At 40.6% G+C, this 22735-nt stretch overlaps 3 protein-coding genes across 3 annotated transcripts; all 3 read right to left on the bottom strand.

Annotated features, from left to right (window-relative positions):
• Window positions 1-2436: 2436 nt before the first annotated feature.
• On the bottom strand, window positions 2437-8037 carry LOC115665349 (O-fucosyltransferase 10-like). The gene is made up of 10 exons (XM_030587230.2): window positions 7475-8037; window positions 6790-6886; window positions 6485-6552; window positions 6202-6290; window positions 5639-5836; window positions 5217-5421; window positions 4957-5124; window positions 4657-4824; window positions 3952-4142; window positions 2437-3031 (listed from the first exon to the last, which is right to left on the bottom strand). Exons 1-10 carry the CDS (start codon window positions 7829-7831, stop codon window positions 2827-2829), a joined length of 1746 nt encoding a protein of 581 aa, XP_030443090.1. The 5' UTR covers window positions 7832-8037; the 3' UTR covers window positions 2437-2826.
• A 5976-nt stretch (window positions 8038-14013) lies between these two features.
• Window positions 14014-18166, bottom strand: LOC115665359 (ubiquitin-fold modifier 1). The gene is made up of 4 exons (XM_030587239.2): window positions 18007-18166; window positions 17748-17845; window positions 14505-14537; window positions 14014-14280 (listed from the first exon to the last, which is right to left on the bottom strand). Exons 1-4 carry the CDS (start codon window positions 18099-18101, stop codon window positions 14198-14200), a joined length of 309 nt encoding a protein of 102 aa, XP_030443099.1. The 5' UTR covers window positions 18102-18166; the 3' UTR covers window positions 14014-14197.
• A 2219-nt stretch (window positions 18167-20385) lies between these two features.
• On the bottom strand, window positions 20386-21848 carry LOC115663451 (pathogenesis-related thaumatin-like protein 3.5). The gene is made up of 3 exons (XM_030585456.2): window positions 21667-21848; window positions 20729-21392; window positions 20386-20533 (listed from the first exon to the last, which is right to left on the bottom strand). Exons 1-3 carry the CDS (start codon window positions 21725-21727, stop codon window positions 20395-20397), a joined length of 864 nt encoding a protein of 287 aa, XP_030441316.1. The 5' UTR covers window positions 21728-21848; the 3' UTR covers window positions 20386-20394.
• Between the last annotated feature and the right edge of the window lie 887 nt (window positions 21849-22735).

Raw genomic sequence — 22735 nt, 5'->3', positions numbered from 1 at the left:
TATATAGTTTAGGGACTAAATTGAACATGTACCAAAAGTTTCAAGAATCTTGTTGCACATTGGGCTAAAGTTCATGAACAACATTAGATAGTTTAAAAGTTGGGAAAAGTGCCAAAAAAGTCTTAAACCTTTTGAATTGGTGCCAATTTAGTCCAAAACATTTTGCATTGGTGCCAATTCAGTCCTAAACCTTTTGTTTTTGTGCCAATTCAGTCATTCCGATCAATTTTGGTCGGATTTTTTGACATGACATTTGGCCGAGCCATTGGCCATCACGCGTATGACGTGGACAACTTTGATAATATTTTAATATTTTAAATTAATTTTTTCTTTTTTCTTTTCCCCCTCCCCTCCTTCCTCCAGCTAGTCGCCGGACCAGCCACAGGCCAGAGGCCGGCGCAGGCGAGGCTCGCCCTCACCAGCAACAGCGAAGGCGAGCCTCGCCCAACGCGAGGCCGCCCTCGCCAATTGCCGGCAAGGTTGACCTCACCGACCTCTTGCCTCTGGCCAATCGCCGGTCCGGCGACCGGCTGGAGGAAGAAGGGAGAGGAGGGGGGAAAAAAGAAAAGAAAAAAATCAAAAAAATCAATAAAATATTAAAATATTATTAAAGTTTTCCACGTCAGCGCCGGTGACCGGCCACCGGTCGGCCGGCGTTCACGTCAGCAAAATCTGACCAAAATTGACCGGAATGACTGAATTGGCACAAAAATAAAAGATTTAAGACTGAATTGGCACCAATATAAAAATTTTATGACTGCATTGGCACCATAAAAAAGGTTTAGGACTGAATTGACACAAATGCAAAAAATTTATGATTGAATTGACACAAAAAAAAGGTTTAGGACTAAATTGGCACCAATGCAAAAGGTTTAGGACTTCTTTGGCATTTTTCCAATTAAAAGTTCATGGATCACATTGAACATTTGGTCAAAATTCAGGGATCATTTGTATCATTTTTCCCTATTTATTATTGATAACATCATGTATTTTGTGGTATAATACATACATCATTAGTAAAAAGTAGCCTATTTGTGTTTCTCGGACTCAGATCCTTTACTAAAAAAAAAAGAAAAACTAGCCTACTTGTGGTAAACTTTATTTATTGGTGATAAACCTTATTTTGTCAAGGTTAATTTTCTTATTTAAAATATCAAAGATAAAGTGTGCAAATAAATTGTAAACCTTTAAATAAATGGTAAACCTTTTTTGTTTATTCCAAGTAAATGTAGCTTCGAATGTTGTATAACATAAAGTAGAATCAGCATCAGTAAAGCTATTTTACATGTTGTCAGGAACGATAAAATAGAATTTTACATTTATTAAGAATAAGTTATTTTCACCGCAAACAACTCGTATTTGCAAAGAACCGCTGCTATTCATCAAGAAGAAGTCGCATTTACCGAGAACAAATAAGGTTTCCACCATCTACCGTAAATGCAAGTTGTTCTTGACACATGCAAGTTATTCTTGGTAAAACCAAGTTACTCTTCGTAAGTTTAAGTACGTTTATGTAGTTTGGCCTCTTGTTGCGTGGTGTTTGATCCAAAACTATTGCAACTCATGAGTTTCGCTCGCCGTAAATGAGATCTTTTACCACGCACGAGTTTATTTACCGCACGTGAAGTTGTTTACTGTACAAGAGTAACTTAGTTACGAAGCGAAGAAATGGAGATTGAGATTAGGGTTAATATCGCGAAAAACTCCAAACTGGTACACCTGTGACAATTTTACCCCGAATCAATGTTTTGACCACCAAAAATTCCAAATTGATACACCTGTGACAATTTTATCCCAAACTAATGTTTTGACCACAAAAACCCTAAACTTGTATATTTGTGACAAATTTACCCTCCGTTGATTTCCGTTACAAAAAAATCATCAACCGGTACACATGTGACAAACGGAGGGTAAAACATAAAATTGGTACATACATCAATTGCCGCATGTCATTTAACAAAGTAATTTAACGGAAATAAACTGAGGGTAAATTTATCACAGGTGTATCAATTTGAGGTTTTTCGTGATCAAAAAATGAGTTTGGTGTAAACATGTCACATGTATACCAGTTTGAGATTTTTCGCGATATTAACCCTTGAGATTATATATGTAAATTTTTTCATTTCATTGGAGAGATCTAATCTCATGATGAGGTGACCTCGCCAGTAGAAGCCCTCGAGTTAAGAGATCAAATTCGTTCTCGATGACATATAGTGACATTGTCACAAGCAGACAGTCTATGCTTGGGGAAAAATGCAGATGATCGAACACAACAATGTCGATTGCGAGGACTATGGACTTGGGTACGAACGATGCATCTGAAGATAGCCGGTCCCTCGGAGGGATACCGTCGAAGAATGGATCTGCGTAACTTATGGTCTTCCTCATTGACAGCCAAAATCATCCAACCACTCCGAGAGAAGAGAGGCTGTGTCATGGAAAAACTGGAAATGTTCATCTCTTTTTTTCTTGCCTGCTTGTTAAGTTACAGGATAAGTTACAGAGAGAGAAAAGGAAAATGTGACAAATCACAGCCCTCCTTCCCTTACCAGAGGACTGGCAAGTTAATGTCAAATGTAAAAACACATACAAGCACCACACCTCGTATCTACACTTGGTCCATACAGAGAAGCTTCATCAAATCCCGGCGCCATATTCTTTTGGACAAACAAAGGCTATGGTCGAATGTAACGAAAGAATATCTAAGTCATCAAAACTGGAACTTGGCACCTCACAAATTCAAATTCAGCAAGGAGAAAAGGAAAAATCAAATCTGGGTAACTGCACAATTGAGCGGAAGTTTGAGATAACTATGAATTGGCTGTGCTATCTACCAGTACCGGGTTCGACGTTCCATGTGTGCGCAAGCCTGTGTGTTGAGTCATTCGATTGCTGGAGACATCCGCATTCCGGTAAAGGATAGGTATAAATGGAAGTCTTTCTGTTAAACTTTTTGACTCTAGGTACGATCATGCCTTTGCGATCGTTCTCCCTAAGCATCGCCTCCATCTGAAGCTTAAAGGATGTCCAACTGCAATTACACAGAAACAGACAGCGGTGAGAAAACAGATATCTATAGCAACTTCCCTTCTTATCATCTTTCATAAGAATATTTGTCCAGGAATGTGGCCACGATGATTGCATTCATGGGCAACAACCACCAGAGTTAATATAGTGAGAACTTATCACTAGTGCATCTTCCTTTGACTTGGTAATAGCATTGTTAAAAAAATATCCCATTCATATCTTGTCTATATCTCGTTAAAAATTCTTAACTATTAGGTGGAGTAAGTAACATGATAGGAATCTTGTGTTTGTTACATTCAAAATCAATGTCAGCCCAATTCACGTGCTGAAGGATGGACAGAGGGATAGGTTAAAAAAGAAAGTGACATGGATCGTGGGATAAACATAAACAAGAAACTCACAACCAGGATGGATGCATGGACAAAATCATGGGAAAAAGAAACTTGGCTTTGAAATCATGTTAAAAAATTTAACCCAAGCTTAGACTTCGAAGAAGTAATATTACATGCATTCTGTACAAATCATAAGGGTAATTGATGTGAGATGCCTAACAAAATGTAAGCCTTCAGTTTACCGCAGAAAAATGGGTCGCTCTTGAATTTATAAGCCAGGGCCTCTTTTTGTCCAGAGTGTCTAGCTGGTATAAGACGTGATTACTTCTGAACTTTAACAATTTTCAGCACATGCTTTAATATGCAACTTAGGTCAAGTAAAGTACTCGTTCAGTGGAAGATGCTTTTTACTGTACTTTTTTGTGCACTTGCAACTATATATGGATGTATCATGTATGAAGTTACACAATGCAAAATATGAATTCTCATGGAACAGAAATAGTTAGTTTGGCAACTCTAAATTACTCTAAAGGGAGTAGGAGAGGGAAAAGAGAGCCAGAGAGTTTTCGGAAAAAGGATTCAGGGACATTACCTTATACTTGCATCTTGCAGTAAAAGAACCAGCTTATTTTTATCAGGCTTAAGGGTTTTCGAATGTCCACCATATAGAAATCTTCGGTGGCCCATGAGGAAATGCGCGAAATTCCCACCTTGAGTTGTCACAAAAACCTCGCTGAACAAGCATACTGTGTAATCTAAAGCCGCCAACCTTGAAGAATAACCCTGCAGAAGAGAAAAGGGCTACTCAAACAAGGTAACTTGCAGCTCCAGAGAGCATCACAAGATTAGATCTTTGTCCATTTTAGTCAGCACTAATTTGGTTGTTCCCAATTTCCTGTTGTCTCCAGGTTAACTCGGGGAAGAAGTTGGGAGCCTAAGCTTTCACAATCATGATATATAAGATGCAGTTCTTAAAATAAGGGTCGATACTTCTCAGAGGTAAACGCTACGAAGATGCTCCACTCATGGCTAAAACTAGTTATAACCAGATCTTGTGATAGTGCAAGTTACGTTCTGACCGGACAAATTGTGTAATATGCCGATATATCCGATTAATGAGATAGAGTCCATGGAATGCGAGCATATAAGGTAAGGCATGAACTTTAACAATGTGCAAAACTAGCATATCTGCGTCACCTAGAGATTTAACAATGTGCAAAACCAGTATGTCTGCATTACCTATCTATCCCAGGGTCCCCAAATTGACACTATTGGAAGCGAGAGTAAGAACATTTACCGCAAATGGAGCAAGTTCTTCAGGGGTTGCAAGAGACTCCTTTGTATAAATAAGAGGAAACATCTTCAGCAGCGGAGTTAAGTACCTTTCTGCATGGTAAATTTTTCCTGAGGCCAAGTATAATGAAGTGGTGTTATCAAATCCCATGCCGCGTAGCATCATCCCGACCTATGCTGACAGAAAAACATCATGCAAGAACTTCCTATTCAACCAAACAGCAATACTATAAAGATTAAAAATATTTTACGGGAAGCAATCATATGTCCGTATAAAATGACCAGATAGTTCAAGTAAGAGCACCTCCAAAGGCGTTAGAGGACATTTCCCCTCCAGCCGATTAAGGCCAGGTGCGATAATGCGGTCTTTCCTTTTAAACTTCCCTTTCCAACCTCTTTCTCGGATCATGTCAAGTTCCAACTTTTCAGTCTTGCCTCCATCATAAACACAGCATGAGAAGGCCACCATATCCTACAGTTAAGGGGGAGACCACATCATTATAAATGGGAAACAAACAACCTTCTCATGGGGTGGACAAATTGTAGTGTAATAGGCAGTAGTACCTCCTCAAAGCGAAGGTGGATCGAAACATACTTTCCGCCAGTCCTCAAGCTCTTCTCTTTCATTCTACCAACTATTTTATCTGCGAGTACTGCTATTGAGGAAGAGAATCGCAATGCCTTAAAATTTGCTAGGCATCTTAGCAATTGAATATGAGGCGGCACATTCATTGACAATCTATTGGCAAAAGGGGCAAGTCGGATTACCCTGCATTGATGTTCAACTGTATTAGCAGCAAGTTCCAATGATCTCCTTAACCTTCATAGGGAAGAGAATCGAAACAAAGCCACATGCAGGATGAAATGATCTCCCTCCGTGCTCATCTTTATAGGCATGCTAATGATCTTTGAGAGGACTATAGGCAGATCCTTCTTAGATGAACATATCGCAAATTAGAAATAAAGATATGGATGTTTGTGCTTACCCCTGTTCCTTTATGACAGGAAAAACTTCTCTCATATAGTACTTGGCAGTAGCCCAAGCCGGGACACGGATGTTTGGCATATTTGTGATGTTGTGACCGTATCTTTCTATCACTCCCTCCGGCAATCGACGAATCACTTTCACATAGCCATCGAGCGTGGCAATGAAATGATCCTCATCATATATATCTCCAAACTCACTGTCAAATAATTTCATTTTATTACAAGCATGTCAAGAATTCGTTTGAAAACTGTCCTAGTATAGCTGGAAAGATTAAGCATGATATCATGCACGAGCACGACTTCAAGTTCCCCTCTCTTTAGGATACATCAATGAGAGTCGTGGACCAATTTCTGGTTATCTGATCGGTCCATCCACATTATTATGGCCAGTTGTATCAAGTCACACATGCAAGAGCATAAGTGTAGTGGAGTGGGTGGAAGACGAGCATTGAGATCTACGTTTACGGGCACGCTAACACATGAGACACTACCACGATGTATACAGGAACTACTGCTTATCAATATTCCTTCTGATGAGAAGCAAAGTGAGTTGGCTAATCACCTGGGATCCCTCCAAACACCATTGAATTCAAAGCGAGGGATGACTAGTACTGCATTTAAAATCCCAGCGACAGCCACTGCATTACAAATCTGATTAAACAATGAGAGGCATTAGGAATATATTAGAAGGGATACGTCAATGCTTCATGCCAAAAACAAATAGATCTAAAGGTTGGAAATCCTTTCTCTCCCCCTCTTACATAGACAAAATGGATATAACTTCCACAATAACGGTCACAAGAAACTAACAGTTATATTTTTATTACACATAAGAAGTTTCTTACTGCAGAGCGCTGTTGATTAAGACCACCATTGGCTTCAACGATCAAGTATCCACTCGTTTCTTTCGCTTCTGAAATAACACAGTACATAACCAATTCATTTCATTATAATTGCATCGAAAAAGGGTAATCATTTCTCGTATGGACTAAAGAGTATAATAAAATGTGAGCTTGGTGATCTGTTTGGTTTCTGAGCATTTTTGGCGGACATGATCAGCACGCATATTGTGCCGCTCTATTTCCCAATAACAAGGAAATATCTCTAGAAGAAAAGCATTAAAGTCCATCTAAAAATGTTGGAGCTTTACCTGTGCCATTGGAGAGACCAAAATGTTGTCCAACAATTGTACTTAAACAAGGTCTTTGCTCTTTGAGCCTCCTCTTATATGTCCAAAGAGTTTCCAACTGTAACAAGTTCCATAAAACACAGCATTCAAGGACCAATACAAATGGATTACAAGGTTATCCCAGAGAAAGATAGAGAGAGAGAGAGAGAGCTGCACTTGAAAGTAAAAGAAGGTCACAATTTGTCCAATGAACAACTATTCGATTTGAACAGACTGACGAAACATTTGCAAAAGGCAAAGTTATGGTTGCACTCTGTGATCTGCGAGTTCTCACTGTGCCAAGCGAAAGAACACGGAACTGATACTGGTAAATGGACCGAACAAGTTCCTATCTTTCCAGAAAATAAAATCCAGCACAAGACAACAATCAAAACAATACTACATTAGTACAGCAAACAGGGAGCTATGACAGAAAAAAAGAAAATAAATAAATAAAATAACTGTTCATATTCTCTTTCCCAATCAAGAAATTTCAAGCTGCTTCCTACAGAGCCACGCTACAGGGTCGAGCACCAGCATTTTAGTCAATGAGAAAAACAACAAAATTACAGAACATTTGAGAATAGAAAACACAAAAAGAGCATAAAAAGAACAAAAACAAACAAACAAGAACTCAAAACAGAGTTACAGAGAGAGAGAGAGAGACCTCAATTGCAGAAGAATTATCAGAGTGTATTATAGGCCAAAGCTTGTGGAAGATCTCATGGCTACGATAGACAGAGCCAGGGGGTGGAAGGAGGAGGTCCACCAGGGAAGAGAAGGGGCCCACGCACATGAGCAACCCACCCAAGTAGAGCAGGGCCAGAGCCGCCAGGTACCGGGCACTCCGCCGGATCACGCCGGCGGCGAGGCTGGGCCTGCCCCGGAGCCTCCTCCGGCAGTGTCCGACGGCGGAGCCGCGGCGGGGGGACGGCGGGGGGCTCGGGGAGCTGCTACTGTAGCCGAGGATGCAGCAGCTGTTCTTGCTCTTCATGGCCTTTGCACTCGCCTTCCCAATGGCCATACAAGCAAGCAACAACACACCCAGAGAGAGATACAGAGAGAGAAGGTGAAAAGCTTTAGGAGTGAGATCGTCCCTGTACCAAGCTACTACTCTTTTTCTCTTCTCGTTGTTGAGGAGTGTGCTTCGAGTTTATTACTTTTGTTGTGGTGGGGGAACATTGAACAGTTTCTTCTTTGTCGTGTTTGTATCACGCCAGGAAGTGGTTTTATTACTAAAAATCTTTGCAAGAAGCGGTTTGGTTTGTTGAGGAAGGAACAAGAGCCTCATGAAAGCAGCACTGTTTTAGATCCTCACGTGAAAAAATGTTGGGAAACCAACGTAATAACTTCTGGGCAATACCAATTACCATACCCGATTTTGATCCGTATCATTATTGTATAATCCCGCGCCGCGAGATAGCTCTTATCATATTTCTGAGAAGGTACGGACTCTCTTTATAACCTCACCGGCATGTTTGTATCATCACTAATTCCGCTTATCACATCTAGTGCGAAAGTAAGAAATGCACCAGGAAAAATGGGCGGCGATTTCTTTCCGGAGAAGCAAGTGTTTTCTTCTTGTACAGGGAAGGTATACATTTTTCCTCTTCAACCTTGAAGTGGCTGCTGATTGCTGTGCCTTGATGCCCGAGCTTTTGGAGTGTTTTATTCCATCTTCAGCCTTTGCTTTTGATAACGAAGTGATGTGGTTTACAAGGGGTTTGGCTGTACTCAGCAAGTCAGCATTTCAATAATGACGCGAGCTCTTTGGCTGCATTTGATTAATGCGAAGACCAGCTTGTATCGTGTCTCATGATGGGTCCCTTTGACCGCGATTATCTGATAAACATAGACATCTGCATGTGTTGTGATTCAACGGATAAGAGGCAACGAAAAGAGGCTCGAATCAAGACCCAAATCCTAGAATTAAGCAGTAAGTGACTCTCCAAGAATAATCAAGATTTCTCTTTCTAGGTGCAGTGTTTCCTTTCCACTTTAATTATGATTACGAGCTTTAAACTATCCAGGGCCTGCTCTCGTGGTCCTTGCTAATTACCATTGATTTGCTCAAACCTAAAGTGCCGTTAAAGCAACTAGCTATATTGATACGATTCGCAATATACTTGAATTTACGAGGAATTGTCCAATTAGTTATAAACATATATAAATATGAATTCAGCTCTAAACTTGTCAATTTAATCCTAAATCTTTGCGCAAAATTCCAATATAATCCATATCGATCAATTTTCGTCGGAAATTGCTGATATGAAATTATGAGCAAAAATTCGAGACTAAATTGGCAAAATTTACATGTCGAGTGCCGGATTGATATTCGTACAATAAATTTACGACTGATAAAGTAATTTTGTCGATTGAATTAGCCGGAGATGGCCGTTGGTACAGAAGCAAAAAGTCAAGCGAAGTGAGTCCCCCCCACCCCCAACTAAATATCTCCTTTTGCATTTGCCTTGAGCTTTATGGCAACGCTTTTGGCCCTCTATTCTTCCGATTGACCAACTTTTTCATCATTTGATTATGCTCGCATCGTCCTTTTCGAGGCAATGACATATATTGATGTATCTGCTTGGAATGGCTTCGCCTTTATTTTATTCCAAAGCAAAGCGGAAAGCCCCCCCAACAAAAAACAGAAGAAAAAAAAGGAACGATGCAATTTGTGCTTACCCGATGCAAAGACTATAATCCTCGATTTAAAAAAAGAAAAAACGAAAGCTCGTTTGTAAAATTAATATACTTTATCATGTGATAGACTCTAATTCGATATCTAATATGACCCCACTTATCTAATTACTTCCTTACACTTATAGCTTACCATATTATTTAACATATCAATATTGTGAATCACTTTTAATATATCATGCGTTATTCTTACTTATTAATTGGTATCGATACGGAACTTAATAGAATATTTTGAGCATATGGGTGAATCATTGAAGAGCTTGCAAAGATCCTTATATCAATGCTGTGAATCATTTTTTTAATCAAAACTAAAGATAGGCGTGTTAGGATGCACGTGTGAGTTATTTTAAAAAATTCATACATCGGACAATTGATATGGTGTGGAATAGTTGATATATCATAGTTGGATCATTACTCATTGGCTTGAGCTTTTGAATGAAGGTGAGTTCAACTGGATATATTAACGGGCCCAGACTTGGATCCCCTCTTGACGATCTTCCCTGGTAAAGATATCGAACCTCCGTTGCACGCTCCCAACAAATGATATCAAAGCCGATGGTAGATTGGTGGGCCTTCGATCTATTCTGATATTCGGTGAATTTCTCAAAAAAGGAATCCGATTGGTGGACGTTGTGGTGTAGTAATGCAAGCTTGGTGGTAGCCTCCCGTGGTTTGGCCTGGAGAAAGAGATCGAGTATGAAAGAGGGCCTAGGAAATTCAAGTTGAGATAAGTTAATATGGCATAATTACTTGAATTAAGGAGAACAAATCTAATATCGGAAAAATTGGTATAGTGTAGAGCAATTAATATATGGCGATCTATCCGGATGAATGTATTGAATTTTTACTATACACTCTCAATAAGTTGGTCATAAATTAGTGACCGAGTACGAGCCTAATTTTAGTGGGGAGCAGTTGAAAAGCTGAATTAAATTAGAGAGAAAAAAGAAGAGGGAATTGATAATTATGGAAACGGACAGTCCCCAAAAATGTTCCCCGACGTGAGGGAAAAGTATAGAAACATACTGTTCGACAACGACGATGAACGCTTAACGACAACGTTGTATGGCCTCCCACGCATTTAGAACGTACCCAATAAACACCGAAGACCACACGCACCCCTCCTTTGTCTTTTGATTAAAACATGGTGGTGTGGTTGTGGTGGACTACTCCAAGAATGAATCTCCCGTACCCATTTAATTAAATGACTTCGATAGGATTGTCGGACCCTTTTTTTTTATTTTTTTTAAATATTTGGGGAGTATCCAAAAATTTAAATATTTTTTTAATGACGTGAAAAATTCATTTTAAAGAAAAGAGAGTAAGTTTCGGCAGCAAAAAATATCGGGCGCATAAGTCGAAAGACAAGCGACTAGCCACGTCAACGCAAAACTATATACGCTTGATTAGATGAGAAGCCGAATGCGTGTCTTGTGTTTAATCCGCGCAGATAACCTATTACTTTATAACCAAGAAGTACATTTTCTAATTCGGGAGTTGTGCACTTTAGTCTTGTGTTTAAACCCTTCTTTTATATTATCTGAATGGGTGAAGGTTCTGTTCCTCCAAAAACAATTAGGGGCATGTTTTTATAAGCCGATCGAATGTCTTAATTTTTAAATGCCGGGTCATCTTTCTGCCGAAAAAGAAAACGTTGGTTTGCTTTGTTCGAACTTAACTGTCCTTCGCTTCGACATGTCGGCATTGTGCGGATAATGTTAATGAGTCGTGCATATCATCGTAACGCTTGGACAAGACAAGAGATCTTATTAGGACGATAGGAGATCAACATGGATGTAACCTCTATGCCAATTATCGCCGTCCTCGTCGAGATGATTCTCTTTCCCCTTACTAGAATACGTAACATTCCTCTCTTTTGAAAGCATAGGCGATCACAAAAAGGGACTGTAATTACATGTGACAAACTTTGTAATCTCGCGGCATCGCTTCCGACAAAATCAAGGGTATCGAATCTTCGATTGGTTTGCGAAAGCTGATTCAAGTTATTATACGGTCATTAAAGACCAAAAGGAGATAATAGGAATGAGCATGGTTCCAGGGGAGAATCTAGAACAGAAAAACCGAATTTGTGGGAACTTGTCCGGTTCTAGGTTTCAGGGTATGAAGGGTGGGTTCCAAATTCAAAAAATTGAGGAACATGTTTCGACGGGTAGGTTACAGGTTCTACGTAGGTGGAACCTGGAATAAGTTTTTATGTTTTTCTCGGTTTATGTCTTCACACGACCTAACGATATTCCATCGTGTCCGATGATTAGTGTATAGTTCGGAACCATTAGTCCGAACTTTCTATTTTATGATTGAGATTTTTTCTTTGTTAATATTTCATATTTTTCATGTGCTAAATATAAATCGTGATAAGTAGACTATAACCGCAAGTGGTGATCATAAAAGGTCATGATTCATTACAATCGTTCAATTAATTCAGATGCAACCGACTCTAGAATCTATGGTAGGGTCGGTTTTAAGGTATACACGGCAAGTAATAGTTTCCAAAAAAATGAAAAATATGTTCCAATGGATAAGTGTCAAGTGAAATTTGCTCATCCCTAGGAGAGAATGAGCATACATAGGGCGTAAGTCGATAAAGATGGAAACGCAACGGATGCTTGCGAAGATGGAATGGAAAATTGAGGAGCTCAAAAAGGGTTTTTTGGATTGGGCAAAGAACGAGGGGGAGGCGGATTTTGCGGGGAAGCTAATGAGCTTGCCGGGACATGCGCTTTCTTCCTCCATCTTCCATTGGATCTTGTACGATATGAACCAGCTGTGCATCATTCTCTAGCTTGACTTACCCTTTTCTTTTATTACTAATTAACGCCTCCATTAGAATGTTCTGTGACTTCCTTTTGGGGGTAAGGGGAGCGGCATCATTATGAATGAATTTACACAAATCTGCCGCGCCTTTCTCCCCGTCAATTTTGGGAGGTTCCAATTTCTGAAAACGTGCGTCCTACTCTTTTTTCCTGAGACGACTTCTTGATGAAATTTTTGGGTGTGCGGAGTACCCTTTGGCAAGGCCAGGACGTTTGGCTGTCGAATCGAAAAGAAAAGTACGGAATACAGTTAGCTTCATTCATGCCCTCTCTCCCTCTCTCTTTAGTGGATCAGAACGTCCCGTCTTCTTGCCAGCTAACTCTTGTGAAATTGTCAAGATCCATGTGAAGAAGTTGAGCTTTTGATCTTGGCAAGTTCTGGCTTCCACTTGATCTTAAAGGGCATTGACTAAAAATTCCCTGGTAATTTTCAGCCATCTTCGATACTTGGATCCACTCACAAGCCTCATACTCATAGTCAATCCTACGTTAAGTCAAGGGGGACTGCATCGAGCCGCGATACGTCATGGATCTGCTACTTCCTATTCATTGTCTACAGCACAATGACACACGTGCATGGGAGTTTATTGTCCAAAAAAATCATAAACTTATTGTAATCGGCAAATCTTTAAAAGATTTGAGATTAAATTGATACAATTAAAATATTTAGAACTGAATCGACCTTCGTATTGTAGGTTTATGACTATTTAGATAATTTTCCTCGTATGCTTGCTGTGTGAAAAATAACCCATGTCCAGTCTTCTCTCAAAAAACAACATATCGTTCGTACTCATATTATTAGTCAAAAACACCAGCTACAAAGAAATGTTACGAGCGTAACATCGGCTACAATGGGCAACAGACACAGCCACGGTGCACCTGATTCCAACTTCTTTGCCGTGAGCTAGGACAGGATAGTCATCTTTTGATTCTCTCCTTGTTCTTGGAAGGATTGAGCGTACCTAACACGAGAAAGTTTACTTTCTATATCATCATTGCTCAGAGGTATGTCACACCCCACAGTTACACAACCATGTTTGTCTAGTTTTTAACTTATGAAAACGGGGTCACCTGGTTAAACATGTGACCCTTCGAACATCGCGCGGCATACACATAAAATCACATACTTCCTCATACGACACGCATCCTTCAACACGTCCACTTCCACAGGTAAAATCCCGTCTCTTTCCAGATTTCGTTTTCGTGTCCATTTCTATACAGCAATGACTGGCTCTCTCGTCTCAGTTTACAAATTGCTTTCCACCGCACCCACTCCTCCCAAAATTGGAAAACTTAAATGTGTTGTGAACTGCCTGTTCTTCAACGAGCCAACAAGCGAAAAAATGGTTGTTCAGGGGACAATGAAAGTGAATGCCGTGGGCCGACACACAAATTAACTCACGAGTCAGCTTCAGAATCCCACTAACAATTATGCATAATCTGCAATTCTGCTCAATGCTCGTCCACTCTTACCACTTTGAACAATTTTTTAATGAACCGACGATAGATATGGTGAGCAGAAATGTGGACCTCCACCTCTAATAATATCATATCTAACCCCACCAACCTCACAGATTCACTAGGAAAACAACAAATGCCCATTGGGGTCACCTCTCCCAGCAACATTAAATCATCGGTACCAGTGGCCAGAATATTAATGCTGTCCACGATAAAAAGAGCAACAGCCCATTTCTCTCCACCCTTCAATCTTTATTGTTTCTCATCTGTAATTCACACAACAATTTTAACTTGTTTGATGCCAACAGTAGTAGATCGATCATGGAGAGTTTTAGTAGGAAGAAGTATCCAAGGACAATAGCATGTCAAGTTACAGGTAAGAGTAACTAGAAACATGCTCACACCGATGGCGATCGGCATGCTCCAACCCTATCACGAGGGATCAGGCGCAGCTCTGAACCATGTTTCAGGAAGACATTACCTGCAGTTTTTAAAAGTTGTTTCTATAAGCAAACAAGAATCTAGACTAGTTGATATAACTGTTTTGAAAATTAGTAAGAGATTAGCGGAGACTGGAAAGGAAATCACTTGTATAGGTCCAATAAGAAGCAGGATGGACATCATACAAATGTCTTTTTCTTTCGTTTTTAATTATGGAAACTGAAAAATAAAAACAGAACAGGATGGAAAAAGGCCATGACATACCGGCACTTTGCTGAGGGTTAATGCCTACTCCATCTGTAAAAGTAAGGAAGAGTCAATAGAGTACACAATAATAAATTGTAAGCTTAAAATATCTAGCGCTGAAGCTTGATGTACTGGCTAACAGTCAGACAAAGCCACCCACAGCTACGGCTTTCTAATAGTTCGAAAAGCACTTATGAGACTCTATATTAAGTCAAATACTTCCCATGGATACAAAACCTACGGATGCAGGCCCCCCAATGGGCAGCACTCTGTCTGATTGTCGGTTTCCAGTGCAAGTGTTTGCAATATATTGTAGAGACCAGGCCAAGATATTTAAGAGCGAAGTCATAGTTTCTGAATGCTATCACTCCCTCAAAATTTTTGCTCGAGAATTCAACCCTCCAAACCATTTTAGCTTATAACCAAAAATAGTATCCGTTCATGTATTATGGGCACATAAGCTGCAGAAGTTGAGTGTATGCTAATGGCTAAGTATACAAAGATAAATGCCAAAATATAAATGAATGGGGAAAGAAACCTTCCGAGTAAAATAAAATTTCTAGTAACACAGACACCCAATCAGCAATTTTTAGGAAATTATCCTCCAACAAAGGGTTCTCATCGCAAAAGTCGGACCTGTCCCGTCCAAGGCCTTTGCTCTCAAATTCCTAGAAGGCTAGAACCAGATGCACCGCACAAACAAGCAGTAAAAAGTTCAACGCCCTAGATGCAAATGCACCACATAATTACGCAGTAAACTAGAGAGAGCCTGAACCTTTTACGTGAACACAAAATCTTAAAAATGATGTGCATGATCATGCCCTGTTAGCATGAAAAATCTCAGCCTAAGGCTAAATTCCATCTGTTAAGTTTTCTTTCCTCTCGATCTAACCTACAAACAAGCATGAATATATAACCTTAAGCGATAATGAATACAAAAGCATGATTTTTAAATAGTAATAACAGGACATATTCCCGTCTTTTGTCAACATTAAGAATCAACAGTACAACCACATATTACCTTCTTTCTAACTTATTCGGTCATAGGTTGGATGAATCAATTAAATCTGCTTGCAAACATATTTAACTTAGACTAAGATAGAGAGCACCTATTAGAACTAACAGATCTCCAACATATTGTGCACAACACTTAATTTAGAAATTGTGGAACTCCCTCATCATATGCTTGACAGTAACTCAAAAAAGAATTAGCGTACCCCCAGGCTGAATTTCAGTTAAAAAACTATAACGGAACCAGAGCTTTATCTCCAATCTTTTCCTCCCTTAACTCAAAATTTGACTATCCGGCGCACTGTATCTTCTCTTGTTTCATATGAACATACCTAATGTAGATTCTTGTAACCCTTCACATCTTGTGCCACTCTAGTCAGACACTGATGTACTTGTGCCTCGATGTCACTTACAAGGCTGAATTTGTTTTTCTCATATGACGCTCCTCAAGCTCTAAGCTAACCCTTTTAAAACCTAATAGCTTCTAAAATCACGTTCAAAGTCTACCCTCAAATAGGAAATAAGCCATTCCTTGACATCTCACTGTACCTACATCGTCATCATTCATTACCTTGAGCTCCAAAGTTACAGCTCCTCTTTATTCAAGTATGTGAAATTTATTCGCTGATCTGCTAGTTGAAAATACATCAATATTCACCAGTATAACAGGACAAACTTCTTATTTATTCCACCCAGGCACTCAAAGGACTACAAGCAGAAAGAATGCATATGTTGATCCTGGAACATCTAATTTTAGATATGGCTAAACTACACTATTTGGTTCAAAAAATATTTAACATTTAAATACAACTAAGAAAAACTCAAGAGATCCCCAGTGGGAGTAGACAGAAGGGAAAGACATTCTTTCCAATTATCACTATCATAACATGGGTTTCGTACCCCACCGGGCTACCAATACATTACATGGATTTCCATACTTTCAGTAGGAAATTATGACATATGCATTAAGTTTTCAAATTTCATCTCTTCTTCTAACTGTTATAACATGCCAATATTCATATCAAAGACATGTTATATAGCGGTTCATAAGATATTTGCTCACAGGCAGCGAGTAAATGGTTCTTCTGAAAGGAAAAGTTACATAGCTATTACTATCTAGATTGCAGTGAGCTGTAGTCTAGAATCCCAGGGGGCAGAGTTACTCCTTAAATCCATCAATTAACACATTCTCCCAGGCTGCCTTTATTCTTGTTCCTGATTGTTGTATTTATCACATAAACTTTTGACAAAACATATTACTTGAAACAGAAACTAAGAAAATGCTATAGGACGAACAAGGGGGCAGTTCTTTCTTTGTTTTCTGGTTCTTTTAATTTTCCTTGGGCTAAGATCCTGAAGAAAAGTTTCTCTGCGTGTGCATGATTAGTGTTCATTTTAGGACCTCCTAAGCGTACTAAGTCCTAAATGCAAGACTTGATGTGTCACCGCATTCACATAGTATCCTACTCATGACCCTCATTATCTTAGATCCTCAAAGAAGAAACTTATGCTGCTGCAGCTTTATCTTAGGTACTTTTGTCCAAAGCTTTCTTAAGATGCTGATCTTACAACTTCCAAAGAACATAAGGTTTTTCTGAGTATTGAACTTCCAATTGTTCTCGATAGATCTTCTGATACATACTCAAACGAATCTTCTCTTCCGAAGAAGTTTGAATATGATAAACACAAGAATATAACGAAGATATTCAAGAAGGAGGAGGAACCAAAGAAACAGAAAATTATCCATTTATTAGCGGAAAGCCTTTATAATGATAAAGTGTACCCAAAATAAAAAAGTTCTGCTTAATCCATCTTGACTCATATGAATGATAGCAATGCCAAATAAAGGGCAAAGCCCCATCGAGACAGCTCAAGCACCAAGCCCATGGCTTCCATTTAAGCAGCAGATATGCCCACATAGATTCTTACACATACACAACAATCAAGTGCTATCCTTGTTGCAGCATGCATTCGTTATTAACCAAACCAGCTGTGAAGAGTGTGGTCTGGACAACTATCCACTAGAAGATGAACCTGGGAAGCTCTAACGCAATGTCCTGGGCCAAGTTAAAGAGTTCTTCAAAGAGACTCTCAAATCAAGTGGAGGCTCACCTCCAATCCCCTCAATTAGCCAAACACACGACTTGATAAAATTTACAATCAGACATCAAGCGACGCCAATTGCAAAATTGAAAAACGCGGAAAACGAAACCCTAGATCGAGGAAATTCCGGACAAAAAACTAACGTACCGTTGGTGATGATGGCGCTGGTTTGAGGAGGCACTTTGAATTCTTCGGCGGCGAATTTGAGGACGGCGGTGAACGGAGCTCCCTCCGGGACGCTGAACCTGAATCGATCGTGCATCACGCGTTCGAACGAAGAACGAAAAATGAGAGATGGAAATCGAGATATCAAGAACAAAAAAGCGTGAACCAAGAGGCCGCGAGCGAGAGAGAGAGAGAGAGAGAGAGAGAGAGAGAGAGAGAGAGATCGATGCGGCGAACGTACACTTTGAAGGGGAGCTTAGGATCGGAGGTGAGAGTGACCTTGAAGGAGACCTTCCCTCCTCCGCCGCCTCCGGCGGCTGCTGCAGTACCGGCCATCTCTGCGTCTGTTCTGCGTTCTTTTTCACTAATTTTTGTTTTCAGTATTTTCTGGCTTTATATTGTGTGAGGGAGAGAAATTAATTTTCAAAGGAAGTGACTAAAAATTTCTTTTTGTTGAGCGTTCAATATAAATTACGGTAAAAGCTACAAAAAAAATCCTAAACTATGCCCACTTTGTCACATTTACCACAAACTATGCCAAAAATCTCAAATTTGTACATGTATGATATATCAAAATTCTGACAATGAGAACCGTTAAAAATCTGCATACATAAATGTCAGAAATCAAATAGTGTGGACATAATGCCCACGTGGCTTAAGTGAAATAAAAACAACGTTATTTTTACTAAAAAATCATTTAACGAGACCTTGATGGGAAGTACATGTGTTATATAGGTACGAGTTTGGGGTTTTGTATATCACAAAAAAAAAACTAGAGCAAATATGTCAAATGAGTATAATTTGAGATTTTTGATATTATAAGAAAAAAATCGTGGTAAAAGTGATTAGGAGTTATTGGTTTTCGACCTATAATCGAGAACCGACAATGACTCCTGGTTTCAATATTTTAAAATTGAGAACTAGATCGGACCGTACCGGCCAATTCCAGTCTAGTTCTCGATTCTACCAGACCTGCTCCATGCACAGTCGGCTTGAGAAGAGTGATGGGTGGGAGCCAATGAAGGAGACCAGACCTGCTCCATGCACAGTCGGCGTTCGATGATGTTGTCAGAGGTGCAGCCTTTCCTCCTCTCTTGGCCGTATCGGCCACCTTCTTATGAGCAACCTTCTTCTTGCTCGCCCAAATCTGGCGAGGTCGAGCCTCGCCGTCGCGACCCACGACAAGGGCGGCTTCGCCGTGGGTCGCGACGGCGAGGCTCGGCCTCGCCCGATCTGGGCGAGGCCGACCTCGCCATGACCGATGGCGAGCCGCCTCGCCCAAGCTGCGAGGGTCTAGCCCTCGCCCTCGCAGGCAGGGGGACCCTCGCCTCCGCCGGCGGTTGGCTAGGTCCGTGACGCCCTCGCCGGCCCTGGGCTGTGGCCGGTCGTCGGCCGCCGGTCGCCGGCGACCGACCATGGCCTGGGTAGAAAGAAAAAAAAAATTAAACAATTCAAAATATTATTAATAAAAAGAAATTTTTGTGTTGTTACCAAACGCATTTCTGTTCTTTTCTATTCCAGGAATAGAAATTTTGGACAGTTTACCAAACGCCTTCAAATGCACAGAAATTGTTTCCGGGCGCAGAATAAAAAAAAATCATTTCTGTTCAGAAATAGTTCCCGGGCACAGAATGGTTGTCATGCGCACCCTAAATCACCTGCCAAATCCAAAAGCACATCGATCGGCGCAAAAGCATTCTTGAGCCGAGAAATCAAGAGTACATTGGAGGAAACAAGAGCCAATCTAGGTTTTCGAGTTCGGTGATGCTTCATCAATGTCCAAAGTTGATAGATTAAGGTTTAATCGAGCATCGTCGCTGATAAGGTTTTGGAAATGTGGGAGATTGCAATATATTTTATAAGGATGACGATGGCGTGTGAAATTGTCTCCTTATGGGCTTGCCTCCAAGGAGCTCCTCATGAACCAAAAAAAGAATTGTAAAAGAAAAATAATTGATTCGATCTGAGTGGGCGGTTGCACATATGAAACTAGGCACCGGAACGAAAATTAGGATTTCACTTTTTTTGAACTGGGAATCGTCCGAAACTGATCGGTTCTGTCTGGTTCGGTCTGGACGGTTCATTTTTATCACTTCTAAAATTATAGTTTGGGGTTTTTGTGGTTTTTTTTTCCAAATTTTTTTAGTAATTCTTTGTGGAAGATTTTTCTTTACTCAAGAAATTTCACATGGCCATGTCATTGCCTTACATAAGATGGGTTGGGCCATTCAAGATGACGTAGGAGGAATTGGGCCAAGCCCTTTCATGTTCTTTCGGGCTTATGGGCCTCCCGAGCATTAGTTTAATCTGCAATTGATTTTCCCCTCCCCCCTCAGAACAATTACAGCGTAAGGGCTAATAAGATGCATAACTCATCATGATCCAGGAAAAAAAAAAGTTTAATCATATACCGAATTTCCATATTTACAGAGAAATCTGACAAATCCATGGAAATGAAAAACTTCGATCGTCTTCGATGTTGCCCAAATGACAAAGCCCCGAGACAATTCCACCGACCACTGAACTCCATACGAGGAAGAAAAGAATCAGGAAGAACAAACACTATTTATAAAAAAGAAAAGAATTTTTCTCTTTTTCTTATTTGATTTCCTTTTTCGTCTTTTGAAATTTAAGACATGTTCAGCAAGTTAAGTAGTGATGCCAATGCGAGCAACCAGATTCCAAATCTTCCGGCCTGTGATCTGACGCCATTGTTGGATCCGCTGCACACGAGCTTGTTGTCATGGTACGTGCACACCGTTTGATTCCTGAAAAACACACGACGAGGGTATTAAATCAGCCTCAGGTTATTCGTAATTCGTAACTCACAAATTTCCCTAGCACTAATCAATCGGTCGATCCATTCTCGAGGCAATTAAGGGGTCGGTTTTACTCGCGAATTGGATTAGGAAACGGGCTCGGATCAAGTCGTTGTGATTAATGACTTGGTTGAACTCACCAACCTGGCTGAGCAAAAGGTGATCACGTAATCAGTCCCTACACAAGTGAAGATGCTCGTGGGATCATCGTAAGCGTAGCTATAAGCGGTCGGGCATGCTTGCTTGAACAGTTTGGAGTAATATGTGGGCTGACATATCACCGGATTGCCGTAGACCCCTCTGCAGCAGTACTCGTCTGTGTCGAACACGTCGCAGGCACTCCGGCACGCCACGGTCTTGCCCTTGACCTTGACCGACAGCTCCGACGGGCAGGTGGTCCGGACGTCCTGGTCGCAACCGGCGATGCTGCAGTTCCCCTGGCCGTTGATCGGGGTCACGGCTAGGGGCAAGTTGAACCCGTCGACAAGGCTGACGTCGTAGAAGTCAGTAGCTGTGAGGGTGAACTCGGCCAGTGTGGCCGGGGGATTCCCGGAGGCCTTGCACTGGAGCTCGGAGCCGCAGGACCCGGTCTGGCAAGTGCCGTTGCCGTTCTTGTCGAACGTGCAGCCCGTCCTGCCCCATATCCGCCCGGACCACCCGACGGGGGCCTTGAAGACGATGGACTGGGTGGGTTTCAGGATGAACCCGCCGCCGTTGAAGTTTTCGCCTGGGGTGATTGCGGGCCATATCGACTCTTTGCAGTTGTTGATAATGGTGAAGATTCTCGCGGAATTGGAAAACCCGGGTGCTGTCATTTAATTACCACAAGGTATTTGATCAAATGAGAATGACTAGGGAAAAATTTGGCGCATAGAATGGGAAATAAGTTAGAGTGGAACAACATCTACAGTACAAAAACCAAACACAAAGATTATTTTCTCTTATGCCATTGTACTGATAATTGGAAAAGCTATCTCTAGTTTCATTTCGATTCGAGATCGAGCATTGAGATAATGTCGCAGACTCATTTCGGAAATTGAAAATCATGTCTGCAATTCAATGATACAGGGAGAACATACTACCTGTTGAAAGTACGGCTAGAATCAAAAGAACTGGTGAAATCACACTGAGAGACGGGGCCATTTTACTCTCTCTATCTCTTATCTTCTCGCATGGGGTCAGGAATTGGAAACGAACAGAACATAATGCGAATGAATCGCATCAGTAGATATATGAGAGAAGAGAAGGAGGAGAAGACGAAGAATACGTGCAGGGGGAGAGTAAACAAAGGATCGAGTGCAGTTGTTTTTCTTTCTTTTACGGGAGAACTGAAGCTTTCCAGCAAAGACAAGGGAGATTCTTTTCCTGATGCACTCGCTCTAGATTTATTCCAAGGTTCTTAGCTTCCCTTTTTGTTCATCCATTCTCTCATGGAAATGGACTTTTTTCTTTCCAGTAATTCAAGGATCTTGAGCACAGGAATCCGATTATTATGAAACATCTTATCTGAAACGGTTAAAATTCAGGCTTCGGTGAGGGGCCGAGACTCGGAGCATGAGAAATCAAATAAATATCATACTTATTTGTGTGCATATGATGTTGTACAGCCGCATTTTAGTCTATAAATGATAATTGGCAAGTCATATTGTTAATTGATTAATGTAAAGAAATGAAACAAGTAAAAAGATCAAAGTGTTTTTCCCTGTATATTGTACGATAAGTACTTTATAATACGTACATACTTCGTTTTTGTCCAAGAAAATGGCCGTTATTCGATAAATTCAGCAAATGACGGAAGACGGACGTTTTATTGAAAATCAGTCATGCACATGCAAATTTTACACAAAAAGTACGAGTATGTTACTATGAGAGTCAGACAAATCGATAGACACGCACAAACTGATGTACGGTCCTATTGAAGCCCTAGCTCATGAATCACATCCTGGTTTATCATCCTCCATTCTCAGTCTCACCTCAACTGGTGTGTCATCTCTATTTTCTCAGCAATTGGCTATCAGAATCGTGGAGTCGAAAGAGAAGAAGATGCGTTGTTGCTGCTCAGACGATGAAAAAGTCGTTCCAGAGGCGATTGAGGAACACTTTTACCAGGTTCACGAGAGCGAGGTCGGTAAGTTGGTATGTCGTCGATCC

This window comes from Syzygium oleosum, unplaced genomic scaffold (assembly GCF_021117445.2).
Source record: "Syzygium oleosum isolate NSW1041296 unplaced genomic scaffold, Sole_v2.1 Sole_v2.02, whole genome shotgun sequence".
NCBI classification, from domain to species: domain Eukaryota; kingdom Viridiplantae; phylum Streptophyta; class Magnoliopsida; order Myrtales; family Myrtaceae; genus Syzygium; species Syzygium oleosum.
This window is presented reverse-complemented; position numbering and strand designations above follow the sequence as displayed.

Bases quoted from the DNA above. Each gene is read 5' to 3' on its own strand.
- LOC115665349 (XM_030587230.2), bottom strand. From the start codon at position 7,831: ATGGCCATTGGGAAGGCGAGTGCAAAGGCCATGAAGAGCAAGAACAGC. The intron at 6,553-6,789 runs GTAAAGCTCCAA...GTGTTATTTCAG, and splicing joins TGGTCTCTCCAATGGCACAG to AAGCGAAAGAAACGAGTGGA. The intron at 4,825-4,956 runs GTGCTCTTACTT...CTGTCAGCATAG, and splicing joins GTCCTCTAACGCCTTTGGAG to GTCGGGATGATGCTACGCGG.
- LOC115663451 (XM_030585456.2), bottom strand. From the start codon at position 21,727: ATGGCCCCGTCTCTCAGTGTGATTTCACCAGTTCTTTTGATTCTAGCC. The intron at 21,393-21,666 runs GTAGTATGTTCT...ATTAAATGACAG, and splicing joins TCTAGCCGTACTTTCAACAG to CACCCGGGTTTTCCAATTCC. The intron at 20,534-20,728 runs GTTGGTGAGTTC...TGTGTTTTTCAG, and splicing joins ATCACCTTTTGCTCAGCCAG to GAATCAAACGGTGTGCACGT.
- LOC115665359 (XM_030587239.2), bottom strand. From the start codon at position 18,101: ATGGCCGGTACTGCAGCAGCCGCCGGAGGCGGCGGAGGAGGGAAGGTC. The intron at 17,846-18,006 runs GTACGTTCGCCG...CGATCGATTCAG, and splicing joins CCTAAGCTCCCCTTCAAAGT to GTTCAGCGTCCCGGAGGGAG. The intron at 14,281-14,504 runs GTATGTCATGGC...TAAAAACTGCAG, and splicing joins TAACCCTCAGCAAAGTGCCG to GTAATGTCTTCCTGAAACAT.